Source organism: Tricharina praecox, assembly GCF_024521635.1.
Source record: "Tricharina praecox strain CBS 144465 chromosome Unknown BZA05scaffold_7, whole genome shotgun sequence".
Taxonomy (NCBI): domain Eukaryota; kingdom Fungi; phylum Ascomycota; class Pezizomycetes; order Pezizales; family Pyronemataceae; genus Tricharina; species Tricharina praecox.
Genome location: NW_026250409.1, coordinates 749,559 through 770,457, shown reverse-complemented (window position 1 = coordinate 770,457; position 20,899 = coordinate 749,559). Strand labels below are relative to the sequence as shown.

Sequence of the window (20,899 nt, the reverse complement as noted above, 5' to 3'; positions counted from 1 at the left end):
CTATGCATAGTACTTCCACCATCAACATTGCTGGACTAACTACCGCACACTGTAATAACCTCTGCTCCACACTTCGACTGCATCAAGGTCAACTCGGAATTCAGGTGAAAGGGTTCCACTTGCGTCCTTTCGCGTAGGTGCCTATAAGCTACCTATTGCATGTCTTCCACATCTTTGTCTGAGCAAAGGTAACCGCATCAGCCCATCCAGCCTATGACGGCGTAGGTGCGCTTTCTCCGCCCCTGGCAACACTCCAGGCAACTGACCCGGTGCAGCAACCCCATCCCCCGTCCCCCCGCCCTCCGCCTAGACACTTCTTTTCCTTCTTTCAAACTGTATGTATCCCGCGCTGGCCAATGCATCTCTTTCGTCCTTTTTCTCAACCTAACCATCGGGTCCCTGCAGCGAGTACCACTCCATTATCCGGAACTGAGATTTCTTTGTTCTCGTTGTGGTTGCTGGTGTCGTTGGAATCCCATTCGTGGGCAGAGGAGGTATATAGCAGAACATTGTAACTTGTAACTGCAGTGATGCAGATACACAGCATGTTCGGAGATCCGATTCAGCCCCTACGTATCGTAGATCGGCCGCTTCTGTCGCCAGTCGGCCGGTAGATTGTTTGTGACGATATCGATTTCCTTGGAGCTACGAGATTTGGCTCTGGATTCCTGAGGACATCACGAATCTCGCTGAGCCCTAGCCATGGTTGCGCAGTCCCCGGACAGACAATTGACCCGCGCCAAGCGATATTGGGACGATGTTTCTAGAAGACGATGGCATCGAGCTTGGCATCGGTGAAAGCGGCGCTTCCTTGTTCTGGGTTTGTTGTGTGCGATGATGGTTTAAGGCACACTTTCCACTCAGAAGCGCAAATTCACGTGATTTTCACAACTTTCCACGAGCAGACTAGGAGCCTGTTCGGTGCGGACGTATCTGAACCGACGAAAGCTCAGAAATACGATCCACTAGTGCGTAAAGACTTGGCGCCTAGACATCTCAAATATCTGTTCGGCAACACCACTTTCTCCGTATCTCACACTCGACAGCCTCTCTACGCCACGCTGCACTATACTACTTCCAGCCAAGGTGAAAGTTGAAACGGTTGGTAAGAGGGCGCGCACAGCACCATTCAGGAGAACTAGTCACATGGATAGACAAACACAGCGACGCGGCGACAGAGCAACACAGCAACACAGCAACACAGCAACACGGCGATGCGACGACACGACAGAACTACACCACCGCCTCTACTCTACTACTTTCTCGGGTCCTTCTCCTCTTCCCAAGTCTGTCCTCTCTACTCGCCAGTCCAACAAAGATGTGGACAGCGGTCGGACCTCGTGTGGCTGGATTTAGCAAAACTAGTCCAAAAGCAGCCTCACCAGCCACACGAGGTCCGACCGCTGTCCATATCTTTGTTGGACTAGCGAGTACTCTACTGCATCGCGTCCTGGTGGGTGAAAATGTTGAGGCAGAGACAGAGATACCGTACAGGTGACGAATATTAAGAGATAGCAATAGGAGGAGATAGGGGGTCGGAAATGGGAGATAGACAATGGGAGAAGATGGCAGGCAGTGGGCGGCTTGTACATAGCTATCCTACAGCCCATAGCAGTGCCCAGTCCACACTGTGTCGCCTACTCAATTACAGTGTAAAGCTCTACCATCGCGTCGAGAACGTTGTTAAAGGTACGGCTAATCGTGTCGCCGCTTCGTTAAAATGGTTCTTGTGCCGGATGGTTGGACGCGTTATCGCCGACGATTTTGAGAAATATCGCAAGCTGCTCTTTCACTGACATATACCGCGTTGGTTGGAGGTAGTCGTGACTGATATTTTCTGAGGGTGAGGAGACTGGGACCGGCAGACATTGTGGATGTTGTTGTACGGCTTCAAAGTTCAGGGGGATCTGGTGACGAATGCCAGCATAGTCTGTTTTTTGGTGGAGGCTCAGAGAAATACGCAAGAAACACGATGTGGCTGTGTGTTTTAACGATCGTATTTTCTAAATGACGTTGCGCCGAACGCTCAGCGTATCTTTGAACCGACGTAAGCTCAAATTTGTGTGGTAGCTACCAGATACGGTGCGGTACCGAACAGGCTCTAGGTCACCACCGCATGATATCTTGGAGCTACGTCTTCAATGTTTAAACGAGTGATATACCGTGCGGCAACAGCATCTACTCATTGGTGTTTTGTCTTTTGGAGAGTTGGTGACCGTCAAGGGCTTTTAATATACCACCTCTTTGCCCCCTGAGGTATTCCGCATGTAAATGGCGATTTTCGTGCTGAACGAGGCAGGGTTGTATTTGAAATTGCGGTTTGCCAGATGGTGAAGATCTCTCATGCATCTTCCCATTCATAACGTCAACCACGAGCGTGAAGATTTCTAAATTTCACTAAATCGTAGCCAGCAGCCAAGAAAACAATTCTCTCCGCAAATTCTTTGGACTTGTGTGGCCTACTTTTGGACTTTCTCTGCCCAAAACATATCCGACGACGACGACGATGACGACGTTTCCAGATCCGCACGTGGCGTTTCAACTTTCAACCGTAATCTCCCGCCTGTCGCCAACTCGCATATCCATCACTTTCAGATGAACGAACGGAACATGTAGGCGGTGAATGGTTCGTCGCTTTGGCCTTAACTTGCTCGCAGAGTCGCAGCGTTCATGCGATGTCATTCGTACATAGAGCTGGAGTGACCGCTATGATAATGTATCCATCCTTGCTACAATGCAGCGCACCGACAACCGGGTGAAGACAACGCATGCATCAAGCTACACTGTTCTAGATATCTACTCGTTCATTCGACTAGCCAGCCAGCCGTTGTTCGTAACTTCGTGTTGGTCGAAATTTAGAGTGCGGTAGCCGTACTGCTGCAGGTCACCAGGCGGCCTGCATTAGCCGCGAGTCTGCATCTAGCATCTCTTGCCAGCCGGTGCCTGATGCCGCCTCCAGGTAAAAGTGCACTGGAATCACTGGAGCACATGGATCATGCAAACATACTCGAGAAGATATCGCGGGAGAAACCTGCGAATCTGCGATCCACATAGGTACATGCCATTTATATATCGAACAAAAACCAAAATGGTTATTACAATCTAGGTACGGGTACATCTACCTACTTCCCCACCCTTCCCCACCCTTCCCTGTCCTTCCCTACCTACCATCTACTCTCCCGGCCTGACCGCCCACCTGACGCTCCCCCAGCCCACGCCAGCGACAAAATGGAACCCAATAGTCCAGGCCATGAGGTACAAATACTTCGGCGAAAACACCGTCCAGATGAACAGATGCGTTCTCAGGGCCGTGCAGGCGGCCATCACCGCCACTGCCGCCACCGCGTAGAAAACCGTCATCGTGAGGACGTGTCTTCTCCAATCGTCGGGTTTGCCGGGTAGGAGGCTGGCTGTGGAGGACGCCCAGAAGATGGAGCCCACCCAGTTGGATACGAGCGTCAGGAAGCCGACGAGGATCACGTTGTACCCCGCTACGCCGTTGTAGGCGTTGGAGAGATCGACTGAGGAGATGGCGTTGGCCCCGCCCATCGAGAAGAAGGATACGTGCTGCATTATCAGTACGGTGAGCGTGGTCTCTGTGGCGGTTAGAGTGGCGAGGGAGGAAAGTTGGCGGGAGATGAGGCGGAAGAAGAATATCAGCGGGATATTGGTGAAGCGTGTTTGTGTCAGGAGGAAGAGATCGGCGAACTCTCCCAGTGCTGCGGCGGCGCATTCTCGAGATTCTGGAGATCCGTCAGTGGGCTATGTTGAACGGGAGATATGGAGGAGTTTACCATGTGTAGCATCTCCCGCATTGACCTCGAAGACGAAGGTGTAAATCATCCCCGCAGCGACCACACCAAACACTGCTTGTGCCTGCGTCACGAGTGAATATTCGTTGGTATACTTCAGGACAAAGTCCAGCCATGAGGGAACAAGCTCAGCCGCGTCGTATGCTGCAAACGACAGCTTGAAGCAGAAAGCAGCCATGACGGCGGCCATTGCTGCGAACCACGCAAACTGGCCGTCTATACGGCGTAAACCATTCTTCCAGATGCGTGTGAGCACGTCGAAGTAAGAGACGATGATAAGTATCCAGAGCACAGTAGTATGCTCTGGGAAGAAGGCTTTGACGATGTCTGGTGCACCGGCGTGTTTTTGACCTGAAGAGTTCAGCATGCCATCGTGAGGTAGGAACAAAGTAGCTCACCTGTCTGGTTCCACCGCCTGATGATACGCAACAACACCATGATGCCGATCATACCGAGCCCGCTGGCTTGGTTCCTCCTTCTACAAAGATATCAGCACTATAGCTTCTAACTTGAAGATTCGAATGGCTGCATACTCTTTCAAAAACAAGACCATGAACCATCCGGATGCAACCCAATACCAAAAGTGCTGTTCTTCCTCTACAAAGCTGCTTGCAAACATCATCCCGGCATATGCAAGCGTCATAACCGGGAATGTCCAGTCCGCTAGAACAGACCCGCCCATCAAGGGAACAAGCCCTGTGATACCGGCGACAGTGGCAATGATCATTACTGCCATTCCGGCTGCCATCAATCTGAGGTCGTAGTTACTGGCAACCCCCGAAAGTATCTCCTGGTAACGGCGGCAAAGCTGGACTTCTCTTAGCTATGGTCAACTGCGAATATGATGTGCCATACCTTGACTAGAGACTCCTTGGCGGTTTTAATTGCGCTTTCATTGTCCTTCCCATCGACCCATGAAGCATACCGATCGGCGGCATCTTTCCAGAGACACACGAGTTCGTCCACGTCTGAGGCAGAGTCTCCACAGGAGTTATGATTCATCCCACGAGCCAGCACCATACGCTCGAACTCTGGATATTGCACCGCAACAATAGTTCGCAGCTGCCTAGCATTCCGCATCATGACATCGATTCTCTCACCCTCGTTCCAAAGCCACAGAAACTCCGGTATCAAAACCCCGAGGTTGTTCCTCGGCACCGGCAAGCCCAACAATGACGTGATTGTGGGCGCAACGTCGCTCTGTTCAACGGTAGAATAGAATCCGAAGTCTCCGCTTTTGGGAACAGTCGGCGCTTTCAACGCACTACCGTGCGATTCCTCGTATAGCGCGCCCAGCTGCTTCAGCCTGGGACTCATAAACACCAGTGCCGGCGAAGTCTCGCCTTCCCCGGATCCCCCGTGGTTACCGGCATCGTTCATGCCGTGGTCTCCAGCGAGAACCAAGAGAGTCGAGCTGAGGTGTGGCTGCGTTTCCATGGCGGTATAGATGCGCTCAACGATCCCGTCCATCTCGACTTGCTTGGGAAGCATAAAGGCACTGGGTAAATATGTTAGCCAGAACGTCGGCGCGTCACCGCCACACGAACCTTTGCGGACCTGACTTATGTCCGATATGATCCAGCCCCAGATAATGCAGCACCATAGCATTCCAGTCGTCCCTCTTGAGCTCATCATCAATGTGGCGGGTGACATTATTATCGACTTCGGTAAAGTCCTACTACGCCAACTTTCCATCAGCCGCCCTTTCGCCGACACCACAGGTAGCATAAACAATCGTACTCACCGAGACAAAAAAGCTGGACGTCCCATCATTGCGCTCGAACATTCCCGGGAACAGCTTCAACCATGTATCGTCTCCATACATGACCAGTTTTCCGCCCCGGGCCTTGATCTGTGCCAGCCAGTTGTCTTGCTGCGCTAAAGTCGACGATGTGTCCGACTCGGCGAAGTTGAGGATTACGTCGAGAAAGCCCGGGATCGAGCCCGTGGTTATGGCCTTCACGCGCGGCATCGTGATCGTGGGCGAGGTTGCGTGCGCGGTATATGGAATCGCTACAGAATCCGAGATCAAGCTACATATTCCAACTTCTTCAGCAAATACTTTACAGAGATGTCGAAGAAACACACACCTTTGAGTAAACTTGAAACCCGATCGTTCGCCGTACACAAAGTCGCTATGACACCCCATTCCTCAGTTCCAGTTCCAAAAAGTTCAGGATCGCGATCAGCGCACCTCCGTAAAGCATCCACGACCATAAACACGACTTTATCGAACGGCGCGGGCGTCCTCACGTCCTCGTCTCCGAAGACCGCCAGTCCGGGCAGGAACGGCTTATAGGGGAAGAACCCCTTCGCGAAGAGCAAGATGCCCACAGGCAGAAGAAAGTTTATAGCTGCTATGGACAGCCATGATGAAAGACCTCTCATGATTTGGAGGTTGAGAGAAAGCGTGCTTGCAACCAACGACTCGATGTCGCGACAGTTGTTTGATGACACCTTGCTGGCATTACGGTTCCCCCCCCCCGGCAAGTGCCGGGTTCCTGCTTAGAAACCGCGCTTGCACTTAAGAGCTAGCTCGCTCGTAAAAATCTCCCCGCCAAACCCTCAGTCAACGCTTCACCAGTCAGAGCCCGAGACCTTACAACACCACCACGACGACGACGACGACACAGAGCTATGGCCGACAACACTACACGCGACGTCGAGATGGCTGAGACGGAGGGCCAGCTCAAGGTGGAAATTAACGGCGAGAAAGACGACACGCTACGGATCAAGACGGTGGGTCACAGACCTCGCAGGAGTTTTATTCACTGACTGACAAGGTCGATTCTATAGCTTCCTGGAGCCGAACCCGGGTGCGCATCATTCGAGATCGAGGACGAGGATCACACTCTCGGAAATGCGCTGCGTTACATGATCATGAAGAAGTATGCCGTCACTGTTGTCCTTCGCACACTATGGATGGACTGACGGATGGAATCGCGTGAAGTCCCAAGGTGGAATTGTGCGGATACTCCATACCCCATCCTTCAGAGAACCACTTGAACATGAGAATCCAAATATACCGTACGTGTTTCTCCGGCCGGTTAATCTCCCCGAGTACCGCCATTGACTGTTTTTGCAGCCGAGTTCGAGGACGAGCATACGCCGGCGGATGCTCTGATCAAAGGGCTGGACGATCTGAGCTCGCTTTGCGGAGTGGTTCAGGACAAGTTCACTGCAGCTCGGGACGGGTTTGGCAAGAATTAAAGGGTGTGAATGGGGCACAATCATGGTGGAGGAGAGGACCTATGGGGTTTACTTTATTTCTCTTCTTGTGTGTGGCGCTTTCTTGGGTTAATATCTTCTGGCGTTTGGTGGACTGCAAATAAAAATCTAAGACGAGGAGCATGGCGGAGATGCAATGTCATTTCAAGTAAGCATGATATTTCTACTGCATGCCCAAGTTGACCGCCGCCTACAACCACAAACCCATGCCGCCACCCAACCGTGAAATGCTGTCTTTCCCGTCTAGTTGCGACCCTACATATCCTCACCATCAGTAACGCATCCCGTTCAAGCCTAGTTTTTCATGGGGCATACCTCGAGGAAACCCGTCATGAAGTCCTTAGGAACCTGACTCCTCGAGTCCTCCTCGGAGCGGAAGTACTTCATGAGCTGGGGGATCTGTTTCCAGTAGTTCATGGTCTCCTGGAACTCCATGTCGCTCTTTGTAATGAGCATGTCCACGACCGGCAGCTGCTGCACGTAGCGGCTGCGCTCAAACTCCTGCCGGATCTTTGCGCGGACGGCCGGAGTCGGGACATCGAGGACGTAGAGGTTGACGATTGCGGGCGCCTGCGAGGGGAGAGAAGGTGAGTACAGTGTAAGGTGTGGGGCTGAGGAGGGCGCTGCTTACTGCTCGGTACCAGTCGCGGTACGCTTTGATGACGCGCTTGGAGGCGTCGGCCCAGTTCGCCGCTGGAGGAAGAGTCAGCCGGTTTTCTAGCGGTAGGTGGCGGGGACGCCGGTGGGATACGTACAGCTCCGTGTGGTCTTTGCGAAAGCTGTGGGATTGATCATTGTGGCAGTTGGATTCGGCAGGGTATGTAGGCTGGAAAGAGTGGGATCGTAGTTCGTGGTGGTGGAGCGTGCACACGGCGGCGGCGGTGGTGGATAAGGGACCGGGATGAGGAGGAGGGCGGAACAACGCCCTGCGGCCTGCACTTGCTGTCGTGCCAAGCTGTGGGGCGTGCCCGATTGCCGATAATTTCTGTCAGACGTCACTCGTTCATTTTCGACAGACAATCTTCACCAAACAATCGTCACCGCCCAACGACTGCAGAAATGCCGCCATTATTCGCCAGTACGCTCAGGCGTACGGCTGTTCTCGCCGCCGCCGCCGTGTCGAAGCCGCGCCTTTACTCCACCACTATCGAGACGGTTCCCCTAGCGTTCACCCGCCACGACTCGCCGACCAGCACGACCTCAGGAAACCCGCCTCTGGTAATCCTGCACGGTCTCTTCGGTTCAAAGCAAAACAACCGCAGCATCAGTAAGTAAGGTTTCCCCATCCATGCACCGCACAGCTCCTAACCACCAATCCGCAGAGCCTTCGCCAAAGACCTAAACACGTCTGTGTACGCCGTGGACCTGCGCAACCATGGCGACAGCCCGCACATCAAGCAGCACGACTACGAGTCCATGGCAGCGGACGTCGAAGCCTTCCTGCACGACCACAACCTGGGGTCCGACACGGTGCTTCTGGGGCACTCGATGGGAGCCAAAGCGGCGATGGCCGTAGCTTTGCGGCGGCCCGCGCTGATCTCGCGGATCATTGCGGTCGACAACGCGCCCATCGAGGCGACGCTCGCCTCCTCGTTCGGCTCGTATGTGCGCGCCATGCGCCAGATCGAGAGCTCGCACATCAAGAAGCAGTCGGACGCCGACGCAATACTGAAGCAGTATGAGGCGGACCTGGCGGTAAGGCAGTTCCTGCTGACGAATTTGACCCGCCCGAAGGGTGAGGAGCACTTGAAGTTCAGGATTCCAGTCAATATTCTGCAGAGTGCGTTGGATCGCATGGGCAGCTTTCCGTATCATCCCGATAAGGTCCGATGCACGAAGCCTGCGCTGTTTGTGCGCGGTACGAAGAGTCATTATGTCCCGGATGAGGTTATTCCGATCATTGGAAGGTTCTTTCCGATGTTTACGCTCAAGGACGTTGATGCCGGTCATTGGGGTGAGTTTTTCTTGTGTCGTGGACGGGGTGACGGGTGATGCTGATGGGTGACAGTCATGGCGGAGAAACCGCATGAGTTCAAGGACATCGTGCTGGAGTGGCTCGCAAAGGATCAAGAATAGAAACCACCAATCTCATATATCCCCAAACTGCCCCATCTAGACTACCCATAGAGTATAAATCATCATATATTGGTGCGTCCAAGCAAAGATAGTGTACAGAAGGAATGGAAAATAAAAGCCAAACAAACTCCTCTCAAAAGAATGCCGAGGGTATCTATGATCTAACCCGTGCCCCCACGCAGAACAGAATGCAGCCCACAACTCCAAACAACGACAGCAACGACGCAAGTGAAAAGAAACCAGAAACAACCCATCCGCAGGCCTAACAGACACAGCCGGCCTAACAGACACAAGCCGCGCCCGCAGTATCGTCCTGGTCTTGGCCGATATTAATAGCGGTATCCCGCCTCTTCTTCGTCAACTTAGGATCCATCAACTCAGGCGTCTCGATGATCTTATTAACCACATCGATGAACGGCGTGCGAACGTTCTCCCTCGTCTTACTACTGGCCTCGACGAAGCCCGCGCCATGTCGGTCCGCCAGCGCCTTCCCCTCCTCCGCTGTAACCGTGCGCGCGCCCGCCTTATCGATCTTACTCCCGACCTATGCATCCCGTAGTATTAGTACTCCACCCTGCCTACCAGCAACACACAGCAGGAGCTCTCAACACGCACCAAATACATCACGATGCCCGGCTCGGCATACTTCGCACACTCGCCGAACCAATGATCCATACTGAGGAAGCTCTCGCGATTGCTGACGTCATAGACGAGGATGCAACCCTGCGCGTTCCTGTAGTAGCTACTAGTGAGGGTGCGGAAGCGCTCCTGGCCCGCCGTGTCGAAGAGGAGCAGACGGTGCGGCTTCCCCCCGACCGAAAGCTTCTTCACCCGGAAGTCCACGCCGATCGTCGCTGTTGCTGAGTCCGTGTCGAAGATGTCGTCGACGTAGCGAAGTAGAAGCGCCGTCTTGCCGCTGTTCGATGGGCCGATCAGGAGCAGCTTGATCGTAGGTTCTTTGTCGGGCGGTGCCATGATGTATGTGCTTCGTGTGTTCGTGTGTTCGTGTGTTCGTAGCGGTGAGGTGAGGGGAGAGGTAGAGTAACGATAACGATGGCTGTCTATGTAGCTGTCTAGCTGGCTAGCTGTCTAGCTGTACAGATGGTATGAGGGGGGGGGGGGGGCGAGAGTGGAGAGGATATGGGGTAGAATATAATATACTCCACCGTACTCTATGTGCTGGCGGATGACCGAGAATGGAGCTTCTTTGGCTTGCTTTGGCTTGCTTTGGTCTGGACCACCACCAACTTACCTTAACTTGGCACGACCCTGCTTGCTTGCTTTCAAGGAATCCGACCACCCACACACTGACAACACTGACACATCCGTGGACGTGTCTAGATGACACAATTTTTTTTGGCCAACGGGCGGGGGGTCACCGGGTCCGACCGACCAAGCCGTGCGCCGTGCGCTGGAAGGTGTAGGGTGTAAGGTGTGCGCTAGAGCGCGGTAATACTGTTCGCCTATCTACTTGCTTTGCTTTACCTCATGCTTCCGCATGTCAAAGGCTCCGCACGCAGCGAGAAGGTGAAGCTCTTTTAAAAAGCTTCTCCCCGCTCGTGAGAATGTCGACCAGCTTTGCACCCATATGCTTCAAGCTGCAAGTTTAGTGTCCTTACAACGCAGGTATCTTTTCTGCACCGTCGAATGGATTCCCGACGCTCTCCTTGTCGACCAAAACTACGGCATCACCACCACCACCGGATGGCTGCAGCTCCCATCTGCTTGCCAAATACTCACTTACACTTCGGACTTCTCAAATTAACCGCTTTACAGAATGGTAGAGGATCATCGCTCGACTAGGTTTTCAAATACCTGGTACTCCTTGTCGCGGTACGCTTGCATGTGAGAAGACGATTCGGTACTCCACCATCGCATTTACCGAGCAATCCCAGAGGAGTATTCGAATCTCAACGTTTGCGAACATACCCCTCTGTCGTCGGAGAGGAGGAGCGTAGCCAGTACTGAGTCGGCGTTCACTCAGCAGCAGCAGCAAAAGCTTAGGACTACAAGGTAGTAGTGCCCCGCTGAAACTTGAAAGGCCGAACTCCAGAAGCTCACCTAAGCATACATATATCACTCGGTACTGGGTGCCAACTCCTAAGCACCGCTGCACTGATACTAAACACGGGACAGCGGGGGATGAACAGGTTGTGGTTAACTGCCATGATCCAATAAGGTCGAATGCTATGCTGGTTAAACAAAAACCCCAATACTGAACACACCAAGCCGGTTATCTACCTTTATGGATAGGATAAGTTCCCAAAAAGTACCTACACCGCCATAGTCTGGGCAGGTAGATAGGCTGAATGCGAGTAACCCCGTGCTCGAAAACCCGATACATTACATTCTTATGCAATATTCAGCCCACTCGTCCAGTAGTTAGAATAATATTTACTCGCCAACACTTGGTATCGTCCAGCCTATCCCCTCGTCCGTAACACGTGCCCAATCGTCCGGAGTCCGGATGGATATATACGATGGTGATATCACCAACTGTATACCTGGTACCCAGTATTCCCAGTATTCCGGCATAGCCACACTACCCAGAACGAGGCAGTATAAACCACCAACTCCCAGAATATAGAGTATCACTATATCTCACTCGCCAGCTTTCGAGTCACGAGTGATCACTCAGGTTCGATCGAAAACGCCCTGGTTATCCAGTGCCAATTCCCGCTTCCTTCTTCATTCTTTTGCTTCTTGCGCTCTCCTCATTCGTACTCCGCAATGTGGATGTCTCCTTCATACCTACATATCTTACCTAAGTAGTCGTCTCACCATCTCGCACAATGGATGGATCGAGCGAGCGTCGCTTCGGGTGTGTAAATATCCCCTCCTGAGTCCTAAGTACATTGTACATTGTAGCCTGTCATTCCTAGTTTCCCATGGCGATATAGTATGTAAGTACAGTACAGTACCGAGAAACCGGAAGATTCTAGAGAAGGTATGGTTTGCCCTACCTACCACGCAGTCAGTGCCCGTCCGGCTCCGTTGCGACCAGTGCCAGGACTCGGGGCTCGGGACTCGGGAGTCGCTGCTTTTCCGGCCGGGATTCTTCCATCCGGTATCACGAGAGACCGGAAGATATTCAAGATGACGCCAAATGCGAGAGATGTGCGGTGATGGATGGATTGGAGATTTAGTGCTGTTCTTTGTCTACCAGGTAGGTATGTACCTATGGCATTCGGGGTTCCTACTTATTATCCTGGATTCCCGTACTTTTTGTACTGTACATGCCCATTCCATTCCACCTTTCATGTTTCTCACTTGGCCAGAGCCCGGTATCTCTCTCACCACGCGGCTGACATTTCGTAATAGTACCCCTGTGTGAACAAGGTAGCATTGCCCTTTTGCCGTTCCCCATATCTGCTTGAATCACCCCGTCCAACGATGGCCGCCCCGAGTGACACCACATGATTCCGACCACTCGCCACCCGTACGTATAAATTCTAATCACATAAACTCGCGCGAAGAAAAAAAAAGACACGTATGTATACAATCCGGCATTCCCGGGTCTCAAAGACACGCCGCCTACTCCAAAGCACTTTTCCCCCGCGCCAGCTCAATAGTCATCATCCTCCTCCTCCTCATCACTCAGCACTGTCTGCCTCTTCGCTCCCCCGCCCCCTCCCCCACGGGTAAGTTTCATATCCTCATCGTCGTCATCATCAAAGTCCTCTAGGTCGGAGACGTCGCCGACGTCATCCGCACCGGCGCCCTTGTCAGCCTCGTCGCGTGCGTACTCTGACTGCCGCGCCTGGCTCTGTCCCTGGCTCTGGCTGCCGCGCGCCGCGCCGCGCCGCTCTAGGCCGCCCACGCCGCCGCTCTTCAGTGGTCGCGGGTTCGCGATCTCGTCGCAGGCGTCGATCCAGTCGCTGTACACGTCGACTGCGTGGGAGAGGTCTGGTTTGCTGTTAGCTACGGGGAGGGAGGGGGATGGGGAGGGAAGGGGAAGGGAGCGCACAGTTGATGCTGGCTTGGAACTGCTGGCCGCAGATCTTGCAGGAGAGCGTGCCGATGCCGGCTTTCTTGTCGAGCTTGCATGTCACGGCGTTTTCGTGGTTGCAGAAGAGGCAGTTGAACGTTGTTGATAGAGGTTCGCGCTGCGAAGGGGAAGTGTTAGCATCCTAAAGTACGCGTCGCGATCGGTGGGCGAGCGAGGGGCCGGTGGGCGGGTGAGGGTGAGGGTGAGGGAGGTAGAGGTACCTTCTTGGGCCCTTGCGGCTTGCGCGCCGACTTGCGTTTTCCCTATGTACGGATTACTTGTCAGGCTCCGGCTCCGGGGGTGAATGACGGGGGGTGGGGCGGGAGGAAGCGCGGGAGGAAGCGCGCGGGCCGGAACGTACCATGGTGTGTAATTGATTACGGTGCGAGAGGTCGAGAGCGTGGTAGGTGTGTGCTGGATGCTGGGTGTGTAGAGTGCGGTGTTTGTGTGCGGATGGAAGTTGGCGTCGGCGGCGGGCGTCGGCGAAGCATGGCGCTCACTTGGAACTCTACAACGGTGGGCTAGTGCTGCTAGAGTAGCTAGCCCACGTAGGCTCTGGTGCACGTGATAATGGGCCCGCTACATACAAACTTAACCAAGTGAATCGGTATTCAAAAGTCCACGTGCGCGATTCAAGCTCGCTACTTAGAGCCTCCAGCTCCGCTCCAAACGTTTTACATATGGAGAGTGGAGGATCCAGTTCACGCGTAGTTAAAGAAAGTTGTATATAGCCATTTCAATGCCTCCCGCTTGAGAGCAATCTCGAATCCAATCACACAGTCACCGTTGGAGAGCCCGATATAGTACCTACTATCCATCTCACCATCGTCTCTTGCAGGTAGGTAGCCAGGCGATTCCCGTCTCCCAAACATGGCGCTGGATGAGCTCCGGGCGCAGGGCCGGGGCGAACGAAGCCGCCGGTTCAACGCGTCCCGCCGCGGCCGACATATGATCCACGCTTGCAGCGAGTGTGTGCCGTCGGCAACCGACGGGGTCAAGTGGAGCTTCCCAGAGCGGTTACGGCGCTGCTGGCTCTATTAGAGTATGGTACTTAGCTCAATCAGCTTCAATCGCGGGGAAGCAAGCTTGCTTGATAACGTGTCCCGAAGCTCTAGGATGCTAGTCATGACGCCCGGTCGATAGAGCTCCTGCTGAGAGCTCACGGGGATTGTCTGAGACTACGGGATAGGGGGAGGAGGAGGAGGGCGGGATTGAGAGCGAGTAGTCAAGATGGAGGGACAGAGCAGTCTTCTCCAGAGCACCGTAAGGCATTCGCAAACACAGCAGGACGTCAAAAGACGATTGGTAACGCATCATCATCGATAGAGGGGTACGGATGTTGCGGCGGCGACGGCGGCGGCGGGCGGCCACTGGAGACGGCAGAGGGCACGGTTCGCGCTGGACAACTCACCCTACATACAGACCTCCTCCATGTTTGACTCCAGCGTCAACAGCAAGTCAACAAGCGACTGCGTCCAAGGGAACAGTGCTCACTCCCTCACCTGCCGTCGCCCCATTCATTGACGACATCGGGCAACGCGCCGCTATTTGCGAGCATCTTGTGACTCTGTGTATCGAATCCCCTCTCCCCATCCCCCTCCTCCGATCGACGATGCCAACCAACGGTGGACTAGAGTGGAGCAGAGAGACACAGAGACGCCCGACATCAAGCGAAAGGAAAGGAAAGGGACCGATCGGACCCTTCCTGCCTTCGTCCCCTCCCTTACTTAAGTCCCTGAGCTCCTGCTGTGCTGTGCTGTGTTGCCCTCTTGTCACGTCTCCCCCCTCCTCCTCCCCCACCACCCCCTCTGCCTTTCAATCACAACCCCTCCGCTACAACCCTCCTACAAGTAACTACCACCCATCAACAACAACAACAATCATCGTACATAACCCTTACAAAAACAAATAATAAAAACAGCCACCAACCTCACCCACCCCCAACATGTCGGATAACTCAGCTCTCCTCCTCGAGAAGCTGCTTGCAGCCGTCACCTCGATCCAGCACGACCAGAAAGCGCTTGCCGCCGCCGTCGACGCAATCAACGGCCGCGTCAATGCCCTTGCCGACGTCAAGGAGCTCAGAGATGCAGCTCGTCCCAAGACGCCCGTCGGCACCAAGGCCGTCGTGGTCCCCCAATCGCCGTCGACCGAGGAGCAGGCCCCGCCGTCGGAAGTGACAGCCACCATCTCCGCCGCCGGCTCCACCGTGCAGAAGAAGCCAACCACTTCCAGAATCATCCTGACCACTTACCCCGGCCAGAGCGGCATTGATCCCGTCATCATGAACTGGGGCGAGAAGGACCCAATGAAGAGGGGCCCCATAGTGGTTGCCAGAGGCACCCAAACCGTCAGACGCAGAAACGGTTAGTTGGTTCTCACGGAGACGCATACGCAGATATCGGACAGCAAACAGCGGAAGGCGAGACACGTATGGCTCTGCCGACGACCCCCCGCCCTTATCTCTGCTGGCTGACCGATATCGTCCGCTAAATTATGGAGTGCTAATTCGGTGCGCTCCCCAGCTATTGGTGCCCATGGCGGTTCTTACAGCATCTACCATGCTCTGGCTCTCGCCATCAACGAGCTGAAACCCGACCACAAGCCTGACTTCACCAACACTGAGCCTGCAGCTACTATCGGCCCGTTCCCGGCATGGTCCGACCCCAAGAAGATCGTCGCTATGGACCCATACGGCCATCTTGCCCCATGGCTCTACAAGGAATACATCGACAAGGAGGGTGTCGAGATCCGCCCCACCATCGCTGTCACCAAGGCCCACATGCGTCTGCCTGAACTCGAGCAGTCCGTCCGCGACGGCACCCTAGAAGTGGATGGCAAGATTGTGATGAACGAGTTTGGAGAGTTGGCTGTCACAAAGTTCGCCGTAGAGCCTGTCTGGTATCTGCCGGGAGTCGCTGAGAGATTTGGTATTGGTACGTTGGAAAAAATAGAATCGCTCCACATGAAAGTGAAAGAAAAAAGAAGAAGAAAAAAAACCGTCCGGGGTGCTTTGCTCTGCATATGCTCCCCAATCTGTGTTTGATATGCTTGCATATGCAATCGTTCGCCAGTTGGCCAGCCCGGTTCGCAGCATCCGACAGAGATTTCCCAGCTAACTCATTTTTCTCTCATGCACAGATGAGGGCACCCTGCGTCGTTCTCTGTTTGACAACACCGGTGGATCTTTCCCGGAGCTGATCACTCGTCCGGATATCAAAATATTCATGCCGCCGATTGGAGGATTGACGGTGTACTGCTTCGGTGATGTCGCCAAGATGTCGGACCCCAATGTCAAGCTCGCACTGCGTGTTCACGACGAGTGCAACGGCTCGGACGTGTTTGGTTCCGACATCTGCACCTGCCGGCCGTATCTGCTGTTCGGTATCGAGGAAGCCGTTAAGGAAGCGCAGAAGGGCGGAAGCGGGGTGGTAATCTATTTCCGCAAGGAAGGAAGAGCCCTAGGAGAAGTCACCAAGGTATGTATATCTGCTGCCGCGTGGCACGCCCCTCGCTGGATATCCGAGCTAATACATATATCTTCGTTCTCGCGTATAGTACCTCGTATACAATGCCCGTACGCTCAGCCCTTCCATATTATTGCATTCCATATGCATAACCGATTGGATGTAAACTGACTGGGACGGGCTTCCGGCGGATAGGAAAACGCGGAGTCGACAGGGCAAGCGAGTACTTCCAGAGGTATGTAATTGTTTTCCTTGGGCGCCTTGCAGATATTGTTATTGGCCGCCGCACATGTTGAGATGCGCTAACTTGGCTTTGTACCTGTACCAGGACTGAGGTAGGCACCTTGAAGCGTAAAGTGGTTCGGAAGAGATACTGATCGTCTGGATTGATGGGATAGAACATCGCAGGAGTCAAGGTATGTAATGTACTCAGCAGGCGGAAATATCTGCCGGAAGTGATGTTCCGTTATACTGACACAGATCTCCAGGATATGAGGTTCCAGGCATTGATGCCCGATGTATGTGGCGCCACACCTTTTGTTCCTCGCTCGCGCGGGAAGTTCCTTTCGCGTCCGGAAGCACTGATAGTCGCCGGTGCAGATCCTCCATTGGCTGGGTATCACCAAGATCGACCGTATGCTATCCATGTCGAAGTAAGTCATCAATTATCTCTGTCATTCGTGGAGCGGATAATTCCCGTCGTCCGGGGAATCGCGAGATTGAAAGAAGAAAAAAAAAGTTGTGAGAAAAAGACGTATGCTAACGATGTGTCCGCTGTAGCATGAAGCATGATGCTATCGTCGAGCAAGGCATCCCCATCCTCGAGCGAGTCCCGATTCCGGATTCGATGATTCCCGACGACTCCAGGGTGGAAATTGACGCAAAGATCCACGCCGGGTGAGCATACTGAATCCCGACATGCCCACTTTGTACTGCTGCTGCAGCGAACGGAATCTTCAGAAGATTTTTTTTGCAGCAGCAGCGGCAAGTGGCATTGGTCAGTTGTGGACGAGAGCGCTTACGCTAGACAATAGGTACTTCACCACCGGCAAGGTCATGAGCATGGAAGAATTGTCAGCCGTACAGGGCAGGGCGTGGGAGGATGTCGACCATTAGAAAAGTGAAGTTCTGTTCGCGACTCGCGTGGGGTGAGTGGTAGTTTACTTTCTTACTCCTTACTGCGAAACTAGATACTCTAGTAGCAGCCCCGTCGCCGTTCGCCGTTTCTTGATCGCTAACTGCGGCCCGCACGCACTCTCGCGCTTGCAAAGAAAAAATACAGATTTTACTTGTTACTCTTCTACTTGTTCTACTACGGCGTTCCCGGGTTCCTTGTTCTTTTGTGGGGGGTAGGAAAGGGGATGGAGGGGTTGGATCGCGCAGGTACAATACGCTTTTTGTGGAGTTTGAGTCCGTAGAAAATGCAAAGTACCTTTTTACCTTTGAGACCTGCAGCCGGGGCTGTAGTTACGGTTAGTACTGTAGTACCCCATCGCGATGCGTGCGCAATCCACGATCCCGAAGCTCACATCCTCACGACGAGGGCCAGTGGCCGTGTTCGTCTGGTCATTCATCGGTTAATAGAGTGCCGGCAGCTATAGGGCAGACCGGACGGAGGTCGGTCGCTCCACTGTTTGTATTTATGCGAATAGAACCGAGGAAACCCCGGACTAATTGGTTACATACATACCCCGCATTTTCTTGTCTTGTCCAGGAACAGTGAGCGAATGCGAGCCCAAGGACCCGAGTAACGCCAAGGACTCCATGAAACCAACCACCGACCACCGTTTATGCCGTGCCGCCGCCGCCAGCTGACCGAGTTTGTAGGTAGTTTGCATACGTCCGATCGATTGAGCCTCGTGATTCCGAGCAGGAAGAGGAGGCATACGCGCGTCCCCTCGTGCGTCCCCTCGTGCGTCCCCTCTCTCGCTCGCTCGCTCGTCCGCCCGTTGGGTTGGGGGGGGGGGGGATTGATGTGCAGTGGCCGGTGGGATTGATGTGCGGTAGCCCGTGGCCGGTACATAAGGTGGGGTTGCTTTTGTGTGTGAGATTCACGATCGTGGCGGCGGCTGGGGGGGTTTGCGGGGGTGGGTTTGGGGGGTGGTTGGGTTGGGACTGGATGGAGTTGGGTTGGAGTTGGAGCGGTTCGGGACATGAGAGAGAGGTAAACTACCGTACTTACAGTCTTACACACCGTGGGTTTCGAGATTCGAGGCTGGAGTATCTACTCTACTTCTCCAGAGGCCAAAGTACTATATGGGCCTATGAGCGATGACCTATGGGCATAGCGGATGCAACTGTCCTGATCAGCGGTCAGCAGTCAGCGGTTAATACCGTACCGTATTCCATTGTACCGTTACTACAGTTACTACCGTATGTCACGCTACCTATTACCTATATTTGTAGAAGCATGCGCCCAGCTGGACTCGGAGAGTTGGAGGCTGTAGTACCACTGTACTAGGTATAACTACCATGTACTCGACGAAAGTTTATCGGCCATCGGCTGGAGCCAAGAAGGCAGGGCTTCTGCAGTGAGTGGTTGATTGAGTGGTTGACTGTCGGTTGGTACTCTACTTATGCAGCATTCGCGATCATCGTTGGGCTGACGGCTCAGAGGCGGCCGAACTTCGCACAGGAAGATGCCGGATGTTACCGCTCCAATTGCGGCGGCGGAGACGGCTGGTCGGTGATATGTAGGTGGGTTATGTATGTGTGTAGGTAAGAAGTATATGTCGCTTCATCTCGAATCTCGAATCCCACTCCCCCCCTCCCCCGAGTCCCCCCATTTCTGCGACACCCATCCATCCATCCAGCCACTCTAAGAAAAACAAAATCCGTGGCCGTGGTCCGTTATGGTTTGAGGTTTAACACTGGGTAGATCTGCCGAGCCGAGCCACTGACTACCATCCCCGCTGCAGATCTGCAGACTTTCCTTCTTTCTTTATTTCCTTCTGCTCATCGCATGTGCTCGCGTGTCTCGCATTCTTTCCCCGGAGTATGATATGTATGATATGTATGGGGTTGCGGGAGGAGGGGATGGGGATGGGAATGGGGGATGGGGATTGGGGGTGTATAGTATATATGTGGATTCGAGATGAGATGGGAGAGATGGGAGAGGCTCCAGCTCCAGCTCCAGCTCGCAATCCATCCGGATGAGCTCGAGTCGATTCGCTGAGCACTGGCTAATCGCATCGCATTGGATCGTGCTCACTGCTCTTCCCCACAGTTCACCAAGAGCGTCGACATTCATTGAGATCCTGCGGCCGTACTTGGCTAGACGCGGCGGCGGCTACGATGGGGGGCTGCGAGACTCAAGAATCCACTCGGGATGCGTCGTATGTATAGCGTATAGCAGGTTCGGGTCTTCGTGAGGGCCGAGGATCCATTGGTCAACCCGCCCGCCGGGACTCTAGAGACCCAAGTGTGAAGGAGTACCGGTAGAAGTGATATGACAGTAGTTCTATGCTTCGACATTGAAATCCTGCGACCGTACTTGGCTGGACGCGGCCGCGGCTGCGATGGGCGTTTCAAGACTCAAGAGTCCATTCGGATGGATTGTAGCAGGACCGAGCCTTCGTGAGGGCTGGGGATCCATTGGCTAACCCGTCCGTTGGGATTCAAGTGTGAAGGAGTAGAACTGTAGGTACATAGAAGTGATATCGTAGGTGCTTCGGCAGCAATTCTATGCTTCGACATTGGGATCCTGCGGTCGTGATGAGTCGTAGCAGGACCGGGTCTTCGTGTGGACCGAACCTCCATTGGCTAACCCGTCCGTTGGGCCCCAAGTTACCAAGTGTGAAGGAGTATGTAGAAGTGATATCGCAGGTGCTCCGACAGTAATTCCATGCTTCATAGATGGTACTTCCAGCAGCCCACCCGCCGACAGCGGCAACAACACGGGACGACTTCCGCACGGCGCAAGTGTCAGAGAGTTCGATACTGCACCCCACATCCACATCCAAGTCCACATCCACACGCCTCATCCAGCCAGCCAGCCTGTACGTAAACAGCCAGACAGCACGTAAACGTTGAACCTCGGTCCCCCGAGCAGTCCACGAATACCCACGAACCCAAGTGCCTATGTGGATACACCCGTTACTGAATCCACGGAACGAGCCTCCGCGACGCACGCCATCCGTTCGCGGACGACGATCATACGATGCCCACTACATACTACCTACCTACTACCTACAACCTAGCAGAGTACCTACCATCCAACCATCCAACCATCCAACCGGAGCACGTCTGGGGAATCCTTGGTCCTTGGAAACCGGTATGTCCGTAGGTATACATGTGTATAGGTCCATGTCACATAGGTACATGGTTGG

The 20,899-nt window shown here is 53.9% G+C and overlaps 8 protein-coding genes across 8 annotated transcripts; 4 read left to right on the top strand and 4 right to left on the bottom strand.

Annotated features, from left to right (window-relative positions):
* Positions 1-3,148: 3,148 nt before the first annotated feature.
* Positions 3,149-6,265, bottom strand: BZA05DRAFT_350753 (transferase). Its single transcript, XM_051481286.1, has 9 exons — positions 6,007-6,265; positions 5,903-5,947; positions 5,557-5,845; positions 5,360-5,487; positions 4,668-5,310; positions 4,346-4,620; positions 4,211-4,290; positions 3,795-4,163; positions 3,149-3,743 (listed from the first exon to the last, which is right to left on the bottom strand). Exons 1-9 carry the CDS (start codon positions 6,198-6,200, stop codon positions 3,172-3,174), a joined length of 2,595 nt encoding a protein of 864 aa, XP_051341217.1. The 5' UTR covers positions 6,201-6,265; the 3' UTR covers positions 3,149-3,171.
* A 97-nt stretch (positions 6,266-6,362) lies between these two features.
* BZA05DRAFT_249620 (DNA-directed RNA polymerase) lies at positions 6,363-7,049 on the top strand. Its single transcript, XM_051480017.1, has 4 exons — positions 6,363-6,551; positions 6,609-6,700; positions 6,763-6,839; positions 6,898-7,049. Exons 1-4 carry the CDS (start codon positions 6,450-6,452, stop codon positions 7,020-7,022), a joined length of 396 nt encoding a protein of 131 aa, XP_051341216.1. The 5' UTR covers positions 6,363-6,449; the 3' UTR covers positions 7,023-7,049.
* Positions 7,050-7,334: 285 nt separating this feature from the next.
* Positions 7,335-7,835, bottom strand: BZA05DRAFT_334816 (uncharacterized protein; the record flags this gene model as incomplete). Its single annotated transcript, XM_051480741.1, has 3 exons — positions 7,335-7,610; positions 7,672-7,733; positions 7,796-7,835. The coding sequence occupies 3 exons, from the start codon at positions 7,833-7,835 to the stop codon at positions 7,335-7,337; spliced, it is 378 nt and encodes a 125-aa protein (XP_051341215.1).
* Positions 7,836-8,026: 191 nt separating this feature from the next.
* Positions 8,027-9,170, top strand: BZA05DRAFT_392510 (mitochondrial hydrolase). The gene is made up of 3 exons (XM_051483111.1): positions 8,027-8,311; positions 8,363-8,994; positions 9,049-9,170. Exons 1-3 carry the CDS (start codon positions 8,100-8,102, stop codon positions 9,114-9,116), a joined length of 912 nt encoding a protein of 303 aa, XP_051341214.1. The 5' UTR covers positions 8,027-8,099; the 3' UTR covers positions 9,117-9,170.
* On the bottom strand, positions 9,171-10,126 carry BZA05DRAFT_392507 (P-loop containing nucleoside triphosphate hydrolase protein). Its single transcript, XM_051483110.1, has 2 exons — positions 9,732-10,126; positions 9,171-9,660 (listed from the first exon to the last, which is right to left on the bottom strand). Exons 1-2 carry the CDS (start codon positions 10,089-10,091, stop codon positions 9,397-9,399), a joined length of 624 nt encoding a protein of 207 aa, XP_051341213.1. The 5' UTR covers positions 10,092-10,126; the 3' UTR covers positions 9,171-9,396.
* A 100-nt stretch (positions 10,127-10,226) lies between these two features.
* Positions 10,227-10,542, top strand: BZA05DRAFT_392505 (uncharacterized protein; the record flags this gene model as incomplete). The annotated part of the gene is made up of 1 exon (XM_051483109.1): positions 10,227-10,542. The coding sequence occupies exon 1, from the start codon at positions 10,313-10,315 to the stop codon at positions 10,538-10,540; it is 228 nt and encodes a 75-aa protein (XP_051341212.1). The 5' UTR covers positions 10,227-10,312.
* A 1,724-nt stretch (positions 10,543-12,266) lies between these two features.
* On the bottom strand, positions 12,267-13,596 carry BZA05DRAFT_392503 (transcription elongation factor Elf1 like-domain-containing protein). Its single transcript, XM_051483108.1, has 4 exons — positions 13,466-13,596; positions 13,326-13,367; positions 13,084-13,222; positions 12,267-13,022 (listed from the first exon to the last, which is right to left on the bottom strand). Exons 1-4 carry the CDS (start codon positions 13,466-13,468, stop codon positions 12,682-12,684), a joined length of 525 nt encoding a protein of 174 aa, XP_051341211.1. The 5' UTR covers positions 13,469-13,596; the 3' UTR covers positions 12,267-12,681.
* A 1,453-nt stretch (positions 13,597-15,049) lies between these two features.
* BZA05DRAFT_417270 (GTP cyclohydrolase II, variant) lies at positions 15,050-17,687 on the top strand (the record flags this gene model as incomplete). The annotated part of the gene is made up of 11 exons (XM_051485453.1): positions 15,050-15,470; positions 15,630-16,040; positions 16,246-16,583; positions 16,663-16,681; positions 16,767-16,806; positions 16,900-16,906; positions 16,970-16,987; positions 17,060-17,089; positions 17,172-17,224; positions 17,352-17,468; positions 17,606-17,687. The coding sequence occupies 11 exons, from the start codon at positions 15,050-15,052 to the stop codon at positions 17,685-17,687; spliced, it is 1,536 nt and encodes a 511-aa protein (XP_051341210.1).
* Positions 17,688-20,899: the final 3,212 nt, after the last annotated feature.